The 23499-nt window shown below is 36.6% G+C and overlaps 1 protein-coding gene across 21 annotated transcripts in view; it reads right to left on the minus strand.

Annotated features, from left to right (window-relative positions):
- The window catches only part of LOC105222614 (protein lap4), a 157062-nt gene extending 133907 nt beyond the window's left edge, over positions 1–23155 (minus strand). For 10 of the 21 annotated variants that reach the window (XM_049448495.1, XM_049448494.1, XM_049448491.1 and 7 more), the window contains exons 1-3: positions 22561–23154; positions 21152–21639; positions 6901–7018 (exon numbers count right to left, since the gene is read on the minus strand). In XM_049448495.1, the coding sequence (XP_049304452.1) occupies positions 6901–7018; positions 21152–21313 (280 nt within the window). In that variant the 5' untranslated portion in view covers positions 21314–21639; positions 22561–23154. Of the gene's footprint in view, positions 1–6900; positions 7019–21151; positions 21640–22560 lie in introns of all 21 variants that reach the window. The other 11 variants (XM_049448498.1, XM_049448490.1, XM_049448497.1 and 8 more) reach the window with 7 other exon arrangements.
- Between the last annotated feature and the right edge of the window lie 344 nt (positions 23156–23499).

A 23499-nucleotide genomic window follows, 5' to 3' on the forward strand; every position in this document is an offset into this window, starting at 1 on the left:
CAATTTACTGCAAAGCATTAAGGGAAGTGAAACTAGGCCAAAAGAACATTGCTCCTAACTTTTAAACACTAACATACACAAAGCAATTTAAATTACAATCTCTTGGCTGATATCATAATGCTTTAATTGTTAAGCTCATAAGCACTTACTATGGATGTACATACTTAAATTTGTATACAGTATTAACGCTCATTTGAGTAATCCCTTTTTCCTTAATGATGAAGAGATCAGCAATTAAATTTCTCACAACGTGGGAAATTACTAAACTTTTTTCTTCAATTCCAACCGATTATCTTTATAATGACCGCACTATTTGAGTATGTATAGGTCTTTTTTATGATGGAAAGTAAAATGTATTAAGTTTTTGAATTCTTCTTTACTTCGCAAGCAAAATATAATTTCGCTGGTCACTTAAATTAATTATAGCATTAAAAACTACTCTTACTATGAGCGCTGTTCCGTAGAAAACTGATCTTTATAGGAACACACCATGCTTTCAGAGTTATAAAAAAATGCAAATAAAGAAGAAATTTCACGATTGATGAGAGATGCCAATCTTTTAACAGAATTTGTGAATCATTAACAATATAGAAAATTTTAAATACAATAGTAAAAAACGTTTTTAGCTTTCAAGGCAAAATAAATATTTTCGCATAGACGTAGATATGTATGTATAGTATATCTACAATGAAATATCTGGCAGTGATCTGAAATTGTGATAATTGAAGGAAACGCCATTATTTGTTTAATTTTTTAGTACAAAAGTATGATCAGTAGTATAAAGGTATAATCAAGCGAAGTGAGTTGAGCAAACTTGATTGGGGAAAAGACAGCCTGTAAATAATAATCTTATTTGGAATAACAAATTTGATAAAAAGAAAACAGGAAAAAACGTTAACTTCGATTAAACCGAGGAAATTTAAAGATTTACAGTGGTGGTGGTCCGATCTGAAAATTTTGTCTTAGATGGTACCCTCCACGTATCGAAGCATTCGGATATCCTTAAACGCTTTGAGTTCATACCGGATCACTTGGATCATGGAGCCGCCAAAACGAACTCTGGCGGCTCCTTCTCTGCACATATACCGACGAGGGAGTTGTAGGTGGGAAGAAGCCGTTGTAGGAGAGGGACAATGAGCCTCTTTAGGGATGGGAGAAAGCTTGTGGGGAAGATTGGTGGAGGGGTTTACTGCCATGAGCTCTCTATCAACTCCAGTTTCAGACTTCCTGCCTATTGTAGTGTCTTCCAAGCCGTGATTACAGCCATAAAGGTAACAGCAGGTCCACTGATCCGCTGTGCAGCCTCCATTCACTCAGATAGCAGAGCGGCAATACTAGCCTTTTTTGTAAAAGCCTTTTGGCCCAAGATCGAGCGCAAGAGATCTAGTGATATGTTTGCCTTCAGTAAGGCTAGCTTCTCCCTAGTTGTGGGGCTGTAAGGTATGTGTGTCAGGCCATAGCGGAATAGCAGGAAATTGTAAAGCTGACAAGAAAATGCACTCACTCTAGAGCTGGGCTTTGCGGATGCCGATATCTTTAAAACTGAGAAACTAATTCGCGTATATGCAGACAAATAGGCGGACATAGGTCACCGCACTGCACTTACAGGGTCTCCGAACTTTCCTTCTGATTGTTACAAACTTCTTGGCAACCTTAATTTACTCTGTTCCGGGTATAGTCAGAGAACTGGAAGCGACTAAAATCAAAAAATGCGAGAAATGATTTGTTGAACCTATGTTTCCAATTCGCTTTCGCTTGAACTTAGGTATGTTCTCCAAAAGTTTTTTTCTTTTCTTTTGTACTGCCTGCAATTAAACTTAAAGATGCCACGGCAAATCGTGCTAAAATTATTTTGGCGAATTTTTGTTGCTCCCCTCACAACGGAATGGTACTACAAGCAGATGCGGTCGCCTTTGACGTCACACATAGTTGGAAGCGCGATGAAAACAATTAAAACTACCCGCACACACACACACAAATCAAATCACAGCGAATGGAAAATATTACGAAAAGAAGAAATAGAAAATAAAATGCTCACTGCCATTCACCGGCAATGGGCCGCAGCCCACACAAACGAGCGCGGAGCACAGAGAAAGCCGAAAGCCGTTAGTGAACGTGTGGTTTTGTTTAGTTTTTCGTTTCGGCTTTGCGCGCTAAGTAACATTGCGAATGCGAATTGGCAAATATGTTTGCAACTGTTCACAGAACGCTGAAAAAGTGCCGATTGCACGACTCTCACACTCACACCCACTTTGCCGCGCCAACGAAAAATTCCTATCGCGCACTCGACACCGCCAACACTAGAGCTACACACGACAACGAATCGCAACAGGTACGAGTTCACTGATTATTGATTGGCTTACACACCCCCGCAACTTCGTGCGAACACACACAAACACACACACAGAGATATGCAGTGCTTTGCAAAGTGTCAGGTACTCATTTTCAATCAAAATATTACCTCCGCCGACACACCGCCAAACCACAAATTATTTCTCCAGTTGCTGGCATACAAACATACAAGTATGTATGTACATAGTGTGTATGCATTATGTTGATACATTCTTCGGTATTACGCGAGTACACGAAGGCGTGTGTTTGCAGTTGTTTCAATAATAATAATAATAAATAAATAAAATATGTTTTAAAAACAGACGAAATCCACATGTGAGGCCACGATCTCTATTGAAGTGAAAATCAATGCCGGCAAGCAGCGCTGTAGCCAAACATAATGTGAGCGCATGCACTCACACACACACGCACACATGCATTGGTATGGTAATGCTCGTGCGCCCATGGGAGTATGGCAACGCTGGCAAGTGGAATTGTATGCGTAAATCGTAAATTCCTTCAATCAGCAGAATGTTTAATTAGCGTGGAAATGTTTATTTTCTTAATATGCCTTCCAACAGCTGTTATAGTGTTAGTTTCTACACTTGAATACGTGGGGCTAGGATAGTAACTGTATGTGCACATTTGTGCTTACGTACGGACATAAATTTATGCCTATGAGATCGGCGTCAAACTTTTAACTTTGCTACAAATATGTATTTATATACAATATATACACACGAACAAACATACATATATACATAAGATATAAACCTATATACACACCTATTAGTGTACAAATAATGAAATTCCCGTGATCGTTGGCTAAACAATAAAATACGATCCGGCATAGCAACACATAATGCTCGTGTACACCAGCGAGCAGCAAACGTGATGTGGCCACCAACACTTCTCAATAATATTTAGAGCATCATTTTACATAAAAAAGTAACGCACAATTATCGGCAAAAGGTTAGCATCCAGCAGTCCCCTTTTCTTGCGGTCAGAGTTGTCTTGCAGCCTAAGCATTAACGCCTGACCCAATGCTTTGGTTGGAGTTGGCCAAAAAACGTGATCAAATTGAGTGTTTATTACCACTCTAACACAAAACTAGTGGTTACATATATAAACAATATAACGGGTGATCCAAGTAGAGGTACTTTTTTCAGACCACGCGTGAGTCATGCCAAGCTGTCATGTTATTTTTGCACAGTATTGTTTGACATTTCATCATGGAGGGACTCACACCTGAACAACGTTAACAAATCATTGAACTTTATTACTTTATTCTTTACTCTGTAAAGAGTGTGTTTCGTGCGCTTCTCTCAACCTATGGTCAACATAATCGGCCTACTGAGCAACCTATTCGCAACGCTATTACCTATCTTGAGACCCAACATAAATTATTAGAAAATATTCGACCGGATAGACTACTTCCAGTACGCACTGAAGAAAATACAGCAGCCCAAGCTGAGAGAGTATACGAAGACCTTGGAGATTCACCGATTCAGCACCGTTCGCAGCAACTGAGTCTGACGTATGGAACGGCTGAAAGTGTACAAAATACATCTTGTGCCAGAACTGAAGCCACTCGACCTTCCCAAGCGACATCGCTTCGCTCTATGGACTCTTGAAATGTTCCAAGAAGATCCAACGATTTCGAGCCAAATTTTATTCAGCGATGAGGACCATTTCTCGCTCAATGGGTATGTAAAATTGATACATTTGAGAAGAAGAGCAACCTTAAGAGATTCAAGTGCCGGCATTTCATCTGGAAAAAATAATGGTTTGGTATGGTTTGTGGGCCGGGGGAATCATCGCACCATATTTTTCCAAAAATAATGCCGGTGAAAATGTAACCGTCAATGGCGACCGCTATCGCACCATGACACCGACAATTTGAGGCCTGAAGTTGAAGCTCGTGAGCTCGGCGACTTTTAGTGTCAACGAGGCGGTGCCATTTCCCACATATCGCATTAATCAATGGATTTATTGAAAGAAAACTTGGATGAGAAGATAATTTCATGTTTTGGGCCGATCGATTGGTCATCAAGATTGCGTGATATCACACCGTTAGACTTTTTGCTGTGGGTATATGTAAAATGTAAAGTATATGTGGACAATCCCGCATCGATTCAGGTCTTGGAGCAAAACATCACGCCTGTCATTCGTCAGTTACCAGTCGAAATGCTCGAACGAGTCATCGAAAATTGGACTCAACGGATGGACCATCTGAGACGTAGCCGCGACCAACATTTGAAAGAGATAATCTTCAAAAAATAAATGCCAAAGAATATTTTTTCGAATGATAATAAACATTCCCCATTAAATTTGAAGTTTCTGTGTTTTTTCTTTAAAAAGTAGGGAACCTCGAAATGGATCACCCTTTACAACGCAATACGTACATACATATGTACAGCCGAGCACCAAACGAGCTTGTTTCTTATTGCAACTGCAAATAGTCAGTCGTATGCTTTTCCAGTGAAGTGAAAATCTATAGGCTCAACATGTGGAATACGCTTGAGGGATACTTGACACATTTAATATATTCGATATTGTTTGAAAACTGATTGTGGCTATGTACAGTATGTACATATATACATGTATTGTTATGTGAGTATCATGTTTGCGTATTTTATTAGGAACGCTTTGATGATACAATTTTGGTACATAAAAAGCGAAGAAGTCAACAAACTGAATAACTATTGAACTCAAGTTGGGACGATAAACAACCAGTGTGAATATAATTGGTCAGGCTATGTGCGCGGTACAGTCAATATCATTTAGACATCTGGGTGAACTTACGATGATTCATTTTTATCAAAACCAAATGCCAGGATTGGTACAAAGTCTTCAAAGATGGTCGAGAGATCGTTGAAGACATCCCTCGTTCTGGACAAGCTTTACATGTATCGTATCATTTCATATATAAAAATCAGGATAAGGAATAATATTTCCCTCAAGAATTATGATTAATTTTAACCCTGAAAATGAAAGCATCGATTTATCCACTTGCAATGGTGTTTCTTGTATTTCTTGCACTTAATTAATTCGCGAATTGGTACCATATTTAGCGCAATTGTTCAATGATGAGAAGCATATTGATGGCGCGCGTTAATCCAATGCGGATGCAGTCCGGGTTTCCGCGCACAAGCGGGTACATGCATTGGCTTTTAGCGGAAAAAATAATATGCAATTAAGATGTTCAAGAGCAAAATGTGTAACTCACTCCGCCTGCCAAGTACATACATAAGTACATTGACGTCATTCACAGTGGCGGCTGATGCCACTCTACTCACGAGCATAATTCTTTAAATAATAGCGAAAGCGATTGCATTTAAACGGTACAATGGTAAGCAATATGGATTGAATGCAGAGTGATGAGAATTCTGATTAGATTTCTGTGCTTTTGTTGTTGGCAAATCTATTGCAATTCAATAGCAAATCAACACAAGAACAAGCTGCAATAATAAATTTAATTGAGTGCAACAATTCAAATAGAAGTGAACAGAGAGCAAAGGAGGCAAGGTGTTCTTTGTGGGAGGTTAACACTAGAGATGTGAGCATTTAATTAGAAAAAATAAAAAAATAAAGGGAATTTTCAAATTACCTATTACACCAGCGCTGAAGCCTTTGAAAATTGTGAAAAGTGAAAACCTAGTAGCAGAATGAAATCGATTAGAAAATAATATAATAATTTTTTTTATTTCATCTACCTGTTATATCACGAGTTCGGTATACAGAGCAGGAGGATGGAATAGAATAGCTTTGAATCTGCTGGTGCGCTATTTTTCTGCATTTTCTGAGGTTACGTAATAATATATGTATGTATACATATTTTTTTCTAGACTATCAGCAAGGAGAGATTTCAATAATGAACAAGTAGGACATGCTAGGTTCGAATGCAGACTACGAAGACTGTAGAGAGTCCATACGGCGCCGTTCGCAGCACCTCGGACTGACGTATGGAACAATTTTGACATTTTACGTAGAGATCTTGGCCTTCCCAAGCGACATCGCTCCGCTCTTTAGGCTCTCGAAAATTCCGACATTTTTTAGCCAAATTTTGTTCAGCGATAAGGACCATTTCCGGCTCAATGGGTATGTGACCAAACAAAATCGCCGCATTTGAACCGAAGAGCAACCTGAAAAGATTCAAAAGCTGCCATTTCTTCCAGAAAAAAAAATAATTGGTGTGGTTTGTGGGCCGGTGAATCATCTTCTTCAAAAATTATACCGGTGAGAACTCAACGGATGGACCATCTGAGACGGAGCCGAGGCCAATATTTGAAAGAGATAATCTTCAAAAAACGAATGCCAAAGAATTTTCTTTCGAATGATAATATAGGTACATTGCCCTCTATACTCTCTTCTTCCTCCAATGAGTTTTATCCTACTATAATTTGTAACGGAATTGAAAGAATGGAATGTGAAATATAAAAAATATGCACCTATGCTCGTTTTCCCCCACTAGTATTTCTCCAGTTTGCTTTTTTGTTATTTAAGTCGCAAGAGACACTTAACTGTAACATTATATAGTATTTTTAATTTCAAAGAGTTAGTACTCACCATTTCGCGAAACATCGAGTTCTACCAAGTTCTCGAAATTCTGTATATCTGGAGGCAATCGGGCTATCTCATTATCACTTAAGCCCAATTTTCGCAGACGATGTAGTCTGAAGAAGTTCTGAAATAAAATACAATATTTTAATTATTAAAAAAAAATATTAAAAATTCAATATTTTATTTATTAAAAAAAATTTAAATACAATATTTTAATTATAAAAAAACTATTACCAAGAAGCACACCAAATATGGTCTTATATATGTACATATGTACATACATACATATGTATGTATGTACGCTGTCAATAAAATCAATGGCAGCTGATAAATCATTCGCTGTTAAAATTATTTTAATAATCGTGAATTCCCATTAACTAGCACAAAATAAATTGCATGCGAGATGATGCCATGATTTTCCTCCACAGCTTTTCTACTTTCTCCGAACAAACATGCATCTCCCAATGCCTCAAATACCATATACAAAGCCCAAGTCATCCTCTTCGTTTTTCCATTGACTTTATCATTGATATTTCCAATCATAAATTTGCAATTCGTTGTCATTCGCAATGAACTGCATGCAAAATAAAAGGAAAAAGTCACAAATACACGGAAAAGCAATGCTTCAGCAAAAGTAAAAAATTAACATTTGAAAGCCACCATGAAGTTGCGATCAATTTTTGTTGTTTGCCTGCCTTTCATTCCATGTTGTTGTGTGCAACACAATTTTCATATGCCCAATGCCTGTCTAATCTGACCTACCTAGACTCTAAGCTGGAGCAGCGCGCTTTGACTTTTGCTGCTTCTTTCTTCGGCCGCTTGAGTTTTGTGGCTGCGATCAATTTGTTATGAAAATCACGTTTTTCATTTACCGCAATAAATTCAGTTTTTGGCGGCACATAAATTGAAGCAAATATAAAGTCACAATTCCACGCCATTATTCACAAGTAAGTACTTTCCAAAGTGAATGGTGATTACCTTTTTTAGTGCATCAAAAATCCATTCTAAACATTTTAATAAAATAATAAAAATAGAAGAGAGGACAGCCAGCCAAAAGCAATTAAACTATTTGACATTTGCGGGCGTCTCAAAAAAAATGTTTGTACTGAAAAATTGTCATGCGCACTTCGTGGCTTTGCGATGGAGTTCGGTCATGACTTGTGATCTATAACCTAAAATAAACTAGTTGTATACTTATAATAAAGGATTTAACTACAGCCACGTTTATATGGAGTAGATAGTGTTGTACTTTTTCATAGTTAGTTATACGACTTTCTGATTGATCTTGAGAACTAGAGTCATTGATACTAAACCCATGTTTTCAGTAAGATAATTAATTTTTTTCAGAGGAAATATTATCCGAAAAACAAAACAGGTTAGTCTCTCCTTCAGTTCAGTTGTAACCAACCACTTGATACTGTTGCAATTTTACAGGTTAAACCCCGTAGGCATATTTTACTTAACATTAGAAAATGTTGCGTCAGAACTCAACACAGATTACACGACAAAACTGTAATTGGATTACGATCATATTTTACGAGGGCTGCTATATATACTTCTGGCCTAGGCAACACTAAGTGTTGCCAGATCCAATCTGACATTTCCTTGTTTTATTTACAGGGAATTAAAAAATTCATCTCGGCCAAAAAATGGAATTAACTCGTGAACATTTTCGTGCGATTCATTTTTCACAACTTTCGACGTGGATTATCATGACAAGAGTGCATCGATGTACTAAAAATCTTTGTATGGCTATTAAGCACCATCCTATAGCACTGTAAAGAACTGGTACAACGAATTCAATCGTGGCCGACGCTCGCTCAAAGACGAATTCCGTGAAGGTCGTCCAAAAACAGCCGTTGTGACAGAAAACATTGATGCCGTACGTGAACTGATTAATGCAAGACCGTCATCTAACATACCTTCAGATAGAGGCATGCCTATGCATTTCTCCCACCAGCATACATTCGATATTGCATGAACACCTGGCCGTAAAAAAGGTTTGTTCTCGTTGGATCCCGCACAATTTGACAATCGCTCAAAAAACGGCTCGTGTGGATTGGTGTAAAGAAATGCTGAAAAAGATCGTAACAGGTGGCGAATCATGGATCTATGCGTATGAGCTCAAAACAAAACAGCAATCGACGTGGAAGAAAGCACTTCGAAGCAAATGGTCGCCTGTCTCTTCGGCAAAACTGGTCATGTGGCGACTGTTTCGCTTGAGCAACATATGACGGTCAATTTTGAGTGGTACACCCCCATTGGTTTGCCTGAAGTCTTCGGAGAAATTCGAAAAACGAACAGAGAAGACAAATCATTGTGCACCATGACAATGCGAGCTCTCACACATCGGCTCGAACCAGCGCCTTTTTGACCGGCCAAAACGTCGAATTGATGGGTCATCTGCCGTACAACCCTGACTTGGCACCCAATGACTTCTTTTTATTCCCACACATCAAGAAAATACTGCGTGGTCAACGATTTTCGTCGCCAGAATATGCCGTTGAAGCATTCAAAAACCATGTTTTGGAGGTGTCTCAATCGGAGTGGAAAAAGTGCTTCGAAAATTGGTTTGAGCGCATGCAAAAGTGCATGAATCTTGATGGAGAATATTTTGAAAAACAATGAAGCCATTTCCGTTGATAAATATTCCTATTTTCATTATTAGGCCAGAAATATACATATATAGCAGCCCTCGTATTAACTTACATTGTAGATCGTAGACTCACTTAATTTCATTACTCCAATTTGCTTGGTGTCCAAGATATATTTGAGAATACTCAAGTATACTCACATGAGTTCACGCAACTTTAAGAAGATTTCTTACACCTTGTCCAATATTTAATGTATAAAGTATACTAGAATAGTGAAAATCATTATATGGGAGCTGAACTAACGTTGATCAACATCAAAAGCTCCTTCAGGATTGAGACGGACCGCTCCGAGCCGTTAGATACCAAACGCGGTTTCAGACAAGGAGACCACTTATCATGTGACTTCTTTAACTTTCTGCTGAAGAAAAGCTGCAGAGCTAAATTGAGAAGGTACAAACTTGTATGAGATTGTACAGCTGCTGTCGTACGCCAAAGATAGTGGCCTCAACAACCGCGCCATTAGTTCTTCTTTCTCCAGACTGAATAAGGAAGCGAAGCGTATGGGTCTGTTTGAGAACGCGGGCATGACGAAATATCTCCTGTCATCAAAAAAACAGTCGTCGCACTCTCGACTTGGCTCGCAGGTCAGTGTTGACAGTCATAAATTCGAAGTCGTAAATAATTGCGTCTATCTTTGGAACCAGCATTAACATCAATAACATGTTGGCCTCGAAATCCAACGCAGAATAACTCCTACTTCAGGCTGAGTAGGTAATTAAGAAGTAAAGATCTCTCTCGACGATCAAAAGACCAAACTCTACAAATCATTCATCACCCCCGTCCTGCTATATGGTGCAGAGACATGAACGATGACACATCTGATGAAGGCTACCTAAATTTTTATCGGGAAAAGATTCTCAAAGATTAACTGCTATTTTCGGTAAAAAGTCATCACTAGAGTCCACATATTTCAGGGTTAAAAATTTATTGTCAGCTTTCGACAATTTTGGTGCGAGAAAGCATGGTAACAATTAGTAGAGTAGTTCTTGATATACAAAATTTCACATAAAAATGGACGAAGCCACGACCTTTATCCAATTTTGACATTGGGTCCAACAAAGTCTTTCGACATATTTTGACTTTGAACGGTATTACGGAATCTAAATACAGCCATGGACACATAAATAGCACACTTGGTCATCAAATAAGAAAACGTTTTTATTTATTCCTTAGGTTTATCACTTACGGATTTAAAGAGGAATGCGTTTTATTTTAAAAAATTATTCACTTTAATATAACTATAACACTGAATTATAAAATATTTTATTATCGCCAAAAAAAGACGAAAACATCAATATCCTATATGACAGCTTGGACACATAAATAGCACAATCTGAAAAGGGGTTTAAAAAAAATACAAAAATTTATAAAAATTATTAAAAAATTGCAAAAGATTGTTCATTTCGTTAGTATTTTGTACTATATCCATCATTTTTAAGCATCCGCTCACATCTTTTCTGCATGCTGTCCACCAGTTCTTGATATCGTTCCTTTGGGATTGAATACCAAGGCTCCTCAATTCCAGCCCATAAATTATCAAAATTTTTGAATTTTTTGGTTGCTATTTTGAACTTTATATCAATTTATAAATTTTCTATTGGTTTCAGGTTTGGGATTTGCGCAGGCCACTCATAAATTTTTAAATTTTTTATTGCCGAGACCATACTTTACTACCTTTGCGGTGTGTTTCGGATCATTGTCTTGCATAAATGTCCAGTTTATGGGCATGGATTGAAATACATTTTATTTTTCAGTTATATCCTAATACTAAACTGGTCCATTTTACCATTTATTCGAACAATTGGCACGATGCCATGCCATGAAACACGCTCCAGACAATGATACTCCCACCGCCGTGCTTAATGGTTTTTTTTGGTATACCTAGGTTTAAGGGATTGATCTTGTGTGACGACGTAAAAATGATTTTTCAACTGGAACCTTCCTATTTATCTTGGTTTTGTCGTTCAAAAACACGTTTCTTCCAAAATTGTGCTGGTTTGTCTCCGTGGGCCTTTCCAAATGCCAGTCGATTATTGATGTGGCGTTTTGACAGGAGTGGTTTCTTGCTGGTAATTTGTCCAAAAAGTTGAGATAATTTGAGTCGTCTTCCTACAAGCTTTCTGGACACATCCACACCATATTCGTCCATTAATTTCGATCATAAATTTCTCTGGTTGGCTTAAAAGGATCTGCTTTGCTCTTCCGTACTATGTATTTGTCAACATTAATATCGGTTTACGTGGTTCTGGTTTTCTTGGTATCTTTTTATTGACACAAGGTGGATCTGTTTTGTTGCATAAAGAGCATTTTATAATATTTTTGGAGAGCAATATATTATTTTAGCAATTTTTTGACAGGATCTTTTCCTTTTTTGCTCATATTAGATATAAGGGACTCCTTTTTTCCGGCGTGGAATGTTTTTTTTCCTTCTCATTTTAACGAAATATCGATGAAATAATTATATATTCGAAGAATTAAATTAAAAATATGCGAGAACCTCATACAAAATTAAAAAAAAAAGTACGAACTTAAAAATGTGCTATTTATGTGTCCACCTCAAATCAACACTATACGCAATAAAATTGTCGCGTACAAATGAGCCTCATAACAGTGACCAGTAGATACATAACAAATTTTTATTGTCCAGCTACTTTAGTTTTAAAAAAAATTAGAATTAATATGGGTTTCAGATGTGTGCTGTTTATGTGTCCATGGCTGTATGTATAATATATTAGACCCATTTTTTGACTTAACCCGGGTTAGACCACAACACCTTATATATTTTCGTCCTATGGTTGATTTCAAAATCATGGTTAGATATTATAAATTAATAAAAATTAAATACGATGTGTTTCAAAATTAAAGCAAGATTAGAATTAAATACAGGGTGTCTCAAAATGAACGCAAGATTTAAATTTTCCCCCATTTATGTAGTCAACCCTAAAAAAGAAAAACCGTCAGCTAACAGTGTAGGCTTAGTAAAAATAGATTAACGTGTCTTCATTAATGAACAATAATAAAAGCTTAGCGGTCGCAGTTCGAAAATTTTAGACAAAACATGGTCAGAAGCGTGTTTCAACTTCGTCTATTGTGAAGAGATTTTGGAGTGGCTGCAAACTTAAGTCTTGTGTTAATTTCGGTACACCCTGTATAATTGTTTATATATATATTTATGTATATGACTTCATTTATATTACTTCCAACTGTTACTCTATTTTTTAAAGGCCTAGTGCTCTTTAGGCTGCCTTGTGAAGCTCTTACCAGATATTCGTTTTAATATGCCTCCTTGCATGATGAGAGAAAACAATGCGTTAAAAATCAGCTTTAGCTTTTCAACCTGCTGATATCAAAACTTTTTCGAGACCATACATAGAACTAATTTCAACAATCGCAAACAAATCGCTTTAGGTACTCATGACCGTTGCCCGTTATTTTTTACAGTGATAAATTCTGTTCTGAGATGATATAACACTGGTCTAAGTTAAGAATTTCTGTGGTCGTCGAATTAAAATTTTCACCTGCCCTGTGGGGAGGAATTTATGTGAAATTACTAGAGATCAAAACTTCAAAATCACTGAACCCCTTTTTACCTTCTGTTTCAAAATAGTATTCAATTTTTTTTAATATCCATATAATATTCTCAATTATAATTCTGAAACATAACACTGAAAAGCGCAAATCTTACTCCGCAAAGAGCTATGACATAACATGCCAATACTTATGTGCCTAGATTCCTATGAGTTCACCGGCCGGCTTATGACGCCACACGTTTCAATCCTACCATTGCTATTAAATGCAACTGTAGCTAGCTCAACAATAACAAGAAAATCTAGAAAGGAGAGTGGGTTAAAACGGCATGCATACCGACACAGACCAGCTAGCTGGGTGTTGGATATCGAAGTGTCGAGTGTGAAGTACCACACAGTTCACCTATCACACAAACATACGCAAACACGAACATATACAGTTGAAAGTTTCGTGCACACACGAGTGAGCCGCTGCACCAACCCATTCAAAGCGAAAGAGGCGTCGTCGCGAGTCAGCCATTGTAGCTAGCCAACCCAACATTTAACCATTTTTGCTATTGTATCTATTTTTAACCGGCGAACAGAAACTCACAGCAGCAAGTCGCTAAACATCTCCCAGCCTCGTCAGGCAGACAGGTAGTCAATGGACTGCTAAAATGGTGCACACGTATGTCTGTATGTACATATGTAGAATGGTAACAACGACGGCAGGCAGGGGCAATGGTACGCTAATAGAGCGGCGTTGTATTGATGATACGAAAGGCCATAAACGATTTCAGCCAAGAATTTACTGATTGCATACTGCAACCTGAACAGAGGGGATACCACTGGAGCGTATGTAACGGGTGATTTTTTTGAGGTTAGGATTTTCATGCATTAGTATTTGACAGATCACGTGGGATTTCAGACATGGTGTCAAAGAGAAAGATGCTCAGTATGCTTTGACATTTCATCATGAATAGACTTACTAACGAGCAACGCTTGCAAATCATTGAATTTTATTACCAAAATCAGTGTTCGGTTCGAAATGTGTTTATCGACAAATTTTGTTCAGCGATGAGGCTCATTTCTGGTTGAATGGCTACGTAAATAAGCAAAATTGCCGCATTTGGGGTGAAGAGCAACCAGAAGCCGTTCAAGAACTGCCCATGCATCCCGAAAAATGCACTGTTTGGTGTGGTTTGTACGCTGGTGGAATCATTGGACCGTATTTTTTCAAAGATGCTGTTGGACGCAACGTTACGGTGAATGGCGATCGCTATCGTTCGATGCTAACAAACTTTTTGTTGCCAAAAATGGAAGAACTGAACTTGGTTGACATGTGGTTTCAACAAGATGGCGCTACATGCCACACAGCTCGCGATTCTATGGCCATTTTGAGGGAAAACTTCGGACAACAATTCATCTCAAGAAATGGACCCGTAAGTTGGCCACCAAGATCATGCGATTTAACGCCTTTAGACTATTTTTTGTGGGGCTACGTCAAGTCTAAAGTCTACAGAAATAAGCCAGCAACTATTCCAGCTTTGGAAGACAACATTTCCGAAGAAATTCGGGCTATTCCGGCCGAAATGCTCGAAAAAGTTGCCCAAAATTGGACTTTCCGAATGGACCACCTAAGACGCAGCCGCGGTCAACATTTAAATGAAATTATCTTCAAAAAGTAAATGTCATGAACCAATCTAACGTTTCAAATAAAGAACCGATGAGATTTTGCAAATTTTATGCGTTTTTTTTTTTTTAAAAAGTTATCAAGCTCTTAAAAAATCACCCTATATGTATGTATTATATGTATGACGATGACGCCGCTCTCGCGCTATGGCAATAACTGCACTCGTAACTCTGTCAATAACAAAAATATTTCTGCGGCCACAATTGTGGTTGTCGTTGTTAATATGACCGCAGTTGGATTGCAGTGCGACAACATTCAAAAGCAAAGCCGGACCAAGTTGAATGCGCGCATGGGGTTCTGTCTAACCGACTCGCATGCCCACTAGAGCGTTCATTTTAACTGCTGCTGTCCGCATAGACTTCTAAAGACCGACTAAAGTGACGCCAAATTGAGGGAAATTGTGCGCGAACTTCAAGAACCGCGACCAGCTGGATTAGGAGCTCGAGAATACCAGTTGGATCAAATGAAAAAAAAAACAGATTATAAGTAAAAAAGAACATGTTCTAAAATCTTATCTCTCATTTACATTACTATCAAAACATTTCATATTTAAAAATCAAATTTTTTGCTCTCATATATAGTTTTGCTGCGTTCACACCCTACATTTGCATCGATAAAATTACTCAAAATAATCAGCATCGCCCTTCACAAAGCACCTTTCGAAGCGCATCGTGTAAACAAAGCTCAAAAGTGAATCACAGCGAACGTATCGCAACCCCAGGCCGTCCTTGCTGGCATGCTAGTGCAACAGGCGACGCGCAACAACAAACACATGCACCAACAGCAACAGCAACCACTAGTCACAACAATCGACGGCGAATAACATCAACAACATGGCATGCAATGCAACCGACGACAACAGACAGGCACAATCGTTTTCAACAGCAGCAACCCGGGCATGACGACGACGAGATGACGACGACGACGTTGCACGCAAATGGGAGAACATGAAAAGCAATACATGGCCACAGTGCAATATTTGCAGCGAAAGGGTAATATGACCAGTGATAATACAAGAGCATAGATAAATACTCGCAAGCTCAAGCGCCTATCTACACATATGGATGCATATATCGTACTATGCCTACATACATACATACATATATGTGTAAATATATACAGTTGTGAGGGCTGTGTGCTTGCATGCCCATGCATTCTCGTACCTGATTTACTCACTCGCACATTACTAATTCACTCAGTAAGCGTTTAATACCAAGTGCATTAAGCTACATACGCGTACATATGTGTGCACCTATGTATGTGTGTATCTGTGTATTTGAGTAAATCCTTAAAAGGCAAACGCACACCAGTGAAACTAAAGCAATATTGGCACATAGTCAGTATATTATGAAAATTGAAGCTTTTTACTATGAAATCAAGGGAATTTTTATTTAAAAATAATAATAATAATAATATAATAACTGTAAAAAATTAATTAAATATCCTTCACTAAACTATTATTAATGATGTGTGTTTTACACTGCAAAACCTGTCTAATTATTAACCTGTTGCATCCTCAATTTAATACGACTAATAGGACACAATTCTTTCAAGGACCGCAACAAGTAGATTGCGGTAGTGTTGGACAGCAAAATGCTGTTAAAATTCGCGTCAATCGCAGGCATTCTAAAGGATGATTACTCCTCATTGAACTCCATTTGGTTTCGCAAAGGACCAAACGGGTCTATGCTTGTCTCATTGGCCTACGAGATTAACCTAACCTAACCCATTAAACTGTCGTTTTGATCTGACTTATAGACACCAAAGTTCGGTCGTTGCCTGGGCATAATAACTTCTATAAAAATAGTATAATTAGTTACTTATTTGTGCATAAAGATTTATGCTTATCAGAACTGTTATTGACATATGGTATAATAGCAAACTACCAAGGTTTCACTAGGTTGTGTTAGGTCATGGTATTGATCTTCGCAACAAAGGTAAAGCAATATATTATTTGGTCATCCGGCAGCTGTAGTCCTTTGCGATTGCCCAAAGCTCCTAGATATATATTACCGGACCCTCTGCGAGGCAATATATGCATACCACAATTCACTAGATGTAAGGTATTTCTATCGAGGTATCATTAATGAATACTGAGAACACACTGTATTTAGAAGATGTCGCCTATCAACAAGAATTCATTGTACGAACTATGGAAAAGAAAGGAGTTTCTATCACCTCGTACGCTGATGATTACACGATATTGACGTCGGGCAATGGAATCGATGGCATGTGTTCAAAAGTAAACGGCTATCTCTCCAAACTTTCGCTTCCTTACTGCAAGGAACTTAATACTCTCCCCCGCTAAATCCACAGCGACCATATTTACAAACTGGACGAAGGAATTCAGACTTGATTAATGCTAAAATTTTAAATGACTTGACAGTTTGTGCTCATTCACTCCTCATACGACCGCGATTATTGCCAAAGTACAGAACCGCAACAAAATCCTTAAGTCGCTAGCCGGCAGCACGTGGGGAAAGGACAAAAAAATGCCGCACCAATATGGTCGCCTGGATACAGTGAAACGCAGACGATGAAGCTCCACACTTGTTAAAACACTGCACTCCGGACCATGACAGAACTACTCTCCAATCAGCATAAACACGTAAGATGTTGGAGCTTTAGCAGAAATCATCCTTGCAATCACCTGCTTTGAGCGGAACCGCCTCCTAGGAGCATTCAACTTTTGTAACGCTCTCATCCAAAAACCCGTTATTTGTTGGAACACCATTTTTTATAGCTGCCATATACACTGACCTATTAAAATTAACTTCTTATGTGGAAACCTTTTTTATATGACAAGATATCTTTACAAAAATTGTTATAGGTTAATTTCTAAGGCAATATCCGAAGAAATTTTTCGATTCAGCAACTACACCATAGAGCTATCATGCTTCACTGGACGATCGGAATCAAGTGCTTGTATGGAAAACTTTTTTATTTGACAAGATATCAAGAAATTTGGAATGGGTTATTTTTTAAAGTACCGGTACAATCTTGAAACTAATTGTTCAAAACGAACCACTATAACCTATAGCTGCTATACAAATCGATTGATGAAAATCAAGTTCTTTTCAAGGAATTTATATACATATTTGTGAATTAGTTAGTTTAATTGGCCCTATTTTCTCATATTTTTCTACCCTTTCGCGCCATCTCTCACCTTAATGGCATTTCCCCATACTATCTTGTATTAATTCAACTCGATCACCCTGTTGTTTTAACATGTAAATTTTGTGTAGAACGGCACAAAGAAACAGCGAATCGAAAACCGCTATTATCTTATATCGGATGATCACTTCAAAAATGAAATGGTAGAAAAAATGCTTTTAAATTTCAATAATGGAAACCAAGTAAGTAGCGATTGTGTCAAAAAAATTGGATAAATTTATAAGTCTAGTGATCTCAAAGAAATAAGTGTAATCGAAAGCTTGCTACCGTCCAAAGAGAATGTGAAGCGACAAACGCAAATCAAATTTCTATAAATGACAGAAAAATGCCTCTGTATTTATATTCTATATTAGAGGAGTATTAAATCAAATTTATTATTCCACAACCGGTTTTAATTTAATTTTGTTTGCTTTTAACAAGAAAGCTGAAAATAGATTGGAGTAATAGAAAATTGCCCATATAATTCACACAAACAACTGAAAAGCGCACAGTGTTACACAAATGTATACAAAAGTATAGCAAAACAAGTTTATAAACACAGATATCGACTGAAATATAAAATAGCAAATTAATCACAATAAAACTGGAAAAAGGAATGAAAAATTAAAAAGAATATTAGAAACAGACATTTAAAAATTAAAATTAATGAACTTGTGTTCTTACGTTATTTTTTATTTTTGTAAATGGCTTAATATTTATTTGCAGTTGTTGAATTTATCTTTATTTTTTTTACGTAAACTTTTGTGACTCACTGTATACAAATAAATTGCGCGACTATTTGTCGTTGAAAACTAGTTTTGAAAAAAAAACCAAAGATCATTGAAAAAGATTAATAAAATATGTACACCTATTCGAATATGAATATCTCTCACGCTATAGACCTGCTGTATCAACAACAACAACGCACACTTGTTCGCCTAAGTGTAGGCTCTCATCTACTGTTTTTTACCCACCACACGAAACTGGTGCTTAACGTTTGTGAATCGTAAGCAAAATATTTGTTAAGTAACGCCATACAATGATGTCACTACTCGATTAGGAAACCATAAACACGTAAATGTTGGAGCCGGCTTAGAGGCTGCAGAAATTCATAAATGCTCACACTCCGAACTCAAAAATTCTTGTGTGCAATTAATGATATTTCGTACAGCATTTTTCATGTTGATTAACTAGTATGAGCGTAATAAAAGCTTTATAAAACCCTGAAAAGATATAAAACAGCAGCAGTTCGCTAGCTCGCTAGCGTTCTTAATTAAAAGCTCCCATTTTCGCGTGTCTCCAAGCATTCTCTTAAGTAGATACTTGTATTTGCGGTGATATGTGTGAGAATATTTCATGTTTATTTCCATCCACAGATAAATAAATTATTTCGTAGATGTATGAATGCGTGCGAAAGGGCAGAAAAGTCGCCAACCAAGCATGAAAATAAAGTAGAAACTTTTATAGTTAAAAATATGGAAGGTAGGAGTTTTAATGATTTCAGTAAAATTATTCAAAAAATTTAATTAAAGCACTTACAAATTAAGTCTCGGACTAATATATAAAAAATCTGATACTCAACGCTTCAAAAATGTTAAAACATTAAACTCTGGATTAAGACGAAAGATCTCTATAAACCGCCCTTTTCTCTCAAAGATGCTGCTCATTTGTCGGAACCACCAATATCTAACCACTATAGCATATACATAGCTACCATATAAACAGATCTTTACCACGACAGTCGGGTTCACAAAACCAGAACAGACCTGGATTTTTCATGCGACCAAGAACTATCAACTCCAAAACAACAAACGTTCAAAATCAAGACTTTATACTGTCTGCTGATCACTGAATTTGTTTGAAGCAAATTTATGCAATAAGTTTTATAAAAAAAAGTACATAAATGGAGTTTATATTTTTTTCTAGGCTCATATTGACCCAATGTATCTTTTTTTTAAAGAAATACGAACGTACATATGTATATATACATATATACAAGCTTACGTGCTATATGTATGCATATACACACGCGAACAATAACATTCATGTACTATGTTGAGTTCTGACATACAAACTTAATGACTTTAGTGCATCATATTTCTTTTTTCTTGCGAATGTGTCTCTTTAGCATATGGCGTTTTTATTCTGTCAACATGACATTATTATAAAGTACAAAAATAAGCCGTACAAACATGCAAGTGCATGCAAAATTGTGTTTAAAAATATTCCCCTCGGGCAACAAATGCACCGGTTCACTAGCTGACATTTGCATTAGAAAACAAAAATACATAACCTAAGTTGTTGTTGGTGTAGTTGTGGCGGCATAATTTAAATGAACGCCAACGCTAGTTTAATATGTAAAAGTGTAAGAAAATGTTTAGCAAAAACGTGTCAATGGTATGGGAAATCAAGTTTTTGCATAGAAGCAAAAAAGTAAACATTGAAACAACAACAATCGCCAGCAATAACGAGTGTCAACCTGTGGAAAATTGGTATTTAAATGTCACCACAGCGGAAAACGTCGAAGAATGACACTATTAACACAATTTTTTTACTGCGTCAATGCAAGTCAAACATTTATGGGTAATAATGGTGTTCAAGAAAGTAGAATGGACAAGATGTACAACTACATGCAGAAAGTGGTCGAAATATATTATGAAAAACGTGTTGTTCAATAAAGAGCACCAGAAAGGAGGTGCAAAAAATATTAGTTTTTTTTTATGTGCTAAAAAAAACTTCACTAAAAAACTACATATGTACATACATATATGGCGAACTGAAGTATACTACGTGTTTTTTCTCTTTGCTGTCATTCTCTTCATTCAAGTTTTTCTTAACATATGTATGAATTCTATGTAAACCGAAATTCTGCTTAAAACCTAAATAGAAGCAAAATACGACTGTGAAATGTTGTTTTTTTTTTTTAATTTTTAACTCATACGCCAAATTTAATTGGCTGCTTCCGGCTGTGAATTCGACCTGTATGACAAACAAAAAATAATTATTTACGAATTTTTGCGATTCCAATTTAAGGTAGAACATAACTCGGGTGCACGTATGTATATAAAAAATTGATACGCTTTCTCAGATACCCCGTTTTTCAAAAACTTATACGTCAGCAATAAATGCTGTAGTATATTCAATATTTAACTTAAATTTTTGATTTCTGATCTCGACACATTGATAGTGCACTTAATATATACATATACGAGTATAAACAATATTTTTACAAATTAGTGCTATTCTCTTACCTTTGGCAAATCTCGGATATGATTGGCATCTAAGAACAACTCCTCCAATGTACGTGAATAACGTAGAATTTCCTCTGGCACACTGGGCAGCGAACAATGACGTTTGTCAACGAATTCAACTTGGCGATTACAGCCTTTGAATATTGGAATGCACTTAAACATGACGTCGATTTACGGCATATGTTGCGACAATTCGATTAAAAGATGAATAATTAGCATACGTTACGTTAATTCACAAGCCCGGTTCGCGCACTTCCTAAGCTGGTACACTTTCTGAACTAATCACGCAATTATGTTATTTTTTAAAACACAAATTTTCACTCCTTTGATTACGTTCGTATGTTATTCGAAATATTTGCAGAGAAAGAAAGAACTAAACGACAGTATACAACTTTAATCAGTGAAAGATCTTTTTTTTAAAACGTTTGTCTAGTATTTTTTTTAACTCTTAAAACCCCAGTTTTTACTAATCACTATATATTTCGTTTCTGAAAAAGAAGCAATGTTAAGAAATTAATACAATATAAGATTAAAAATGCGCAACAGAATAGAGTTAAAACAAAATTATAAAGCACTTGAGAATCGAGATATGCGTATTTATGTTTTTGTTGTTAGAGTCTAAATATTCAAAAAAAAAAACTTTTATTTATGCAAATTTAAATATCTTAAAGATATTAATTACACAGTTCCTTCGATTACCTTTACCGAAATGTACCATAATTAACACCCTGTACTCCAAAAGAGCTATTACTTCAGATTTATTAAGTTAAAAAAAAACGAACGTATAACTAAACATAACTACACCGTTTCATTATAATTTATTTATACGTGGATTTTACTACACATCAGTGCTATCCTGGCGAAATGAGTTGCTGCCACATACACGCATGACAGGAGCAGGTGTCAAATCAAATTATATGAAATGAAAACTATATTACTGGGGTAAACAAAAATCTGGAGGCAACTTCAATTAATTTACCCATTTTGTATCTTTACTATAGGTACATATTGAAGTGCTGCTTTATAATGACGGAATTAGTACCTGTACCAATATAAAACATTTGTTTAAGTATTAAAACATTTCCACATTAGTTGTTATTAAGTCGATATAACGTATTGGAAATGCTTTCATTTATTAACTAACGTAGCAAACAAACAATACTAAAGGCGTAGCAACTTAATACGATGTCCGAGTTGTATTTATTATCCATTTTAATAGCGACACACCCAAATTGTTCTGAACATGACGCATTAATTCATCCACATATCATTATAATTTTTTTAGATTTTTATCACATCTTATCTTATTGTAGTCACTTAATGCACTTTTGCTTTTAGCATACAGGTTTGCACAAGGTTGAAGTAGATATATGTATGTATGTATGTAGGTAAACTTTACGCGTACTCACCGTATCGCGTCGCGTAAAACAAGTATTCGATTCCAACACGTCCGTTGTCCGTTTCTTTCCACGTTACCACGAGTCGGCGGAAGCAGAAGACGCAAACTTGCCAAGTGCTACTCCAAGGCAGCGGACCAGCAACAATTCGTTTGCACTTGACCAGCTTTGCTTTTCTCCTTTCCTGCTTTCGTTACGAATTTTTCTTATTCTACGTTATTTTTATATTATCTTTTCTACTGTTTCGGTTTTCGCTGTTGCTACTACTTTTACTGCCGTCACGTCACCACGGCCACCACCTAATCCGATTTTCAGTAGCGTAGGTATGCACTTATTCAAACATTTTCACAAATAATAGGAAAATATAATAACTTTACACTACCGCAATATTTTCCAACAGGAAGGGAGTAGATAAAACTTGCAGAAATGCCGTATGAACATAAATTAGAAGCGCGCCGCTAGAATTTCCAATTTTTAATGTGTCACTAAAAAATTACAACAAAAACGACCCACCCGAATAACGTACAACGAATAACATGCGAATGCGAATGCGAACAACATTTGAACCATTGAACTACATGCGAAACAGAACTCAACTAAAATTTACTAAGTTTCCAATTCCGTTTTCAACCACTGCTTTCGTCAAGACGACCACAGGGTTGTAAGTGCCACCGAGCACCAAATTTTTCCAAAATTAAACTATTGGCAGAAAATAAATATTTTAAGATGAAATTATATGCAATGGTTTGTGTTAAACAAATTATTACATCGTTTGTTAATTATAAAAGAAAATTAGACGATATTTGACAAAATAAAACTCGTGCGGATATATTTTTATTTCTGAAGTGTACCCTGTGTTGTGCTAATAAAATTTTTTCACTGTTTATTCAAAGAGGAATTTCTCTAAAATTCCTCAAAACTACGAAAATGCTGCTAAAAACAAAATGATAA

Source organism: Bactrocera dorsalis, chromosome 2 (assembly GCF_023373825.1).
Source record: "Bactrocera dorsalis isolate Fly_Bdor chromosome 2, ASM2337382v1, whole genome shotgun sequence".
Classification (NCBI taxonomy): Eukaryota; Metazoa; Arthropoda; class Insecta; order Diptera; family Tephritidae; genus Bactrocera; species Bactrocera dorsalis.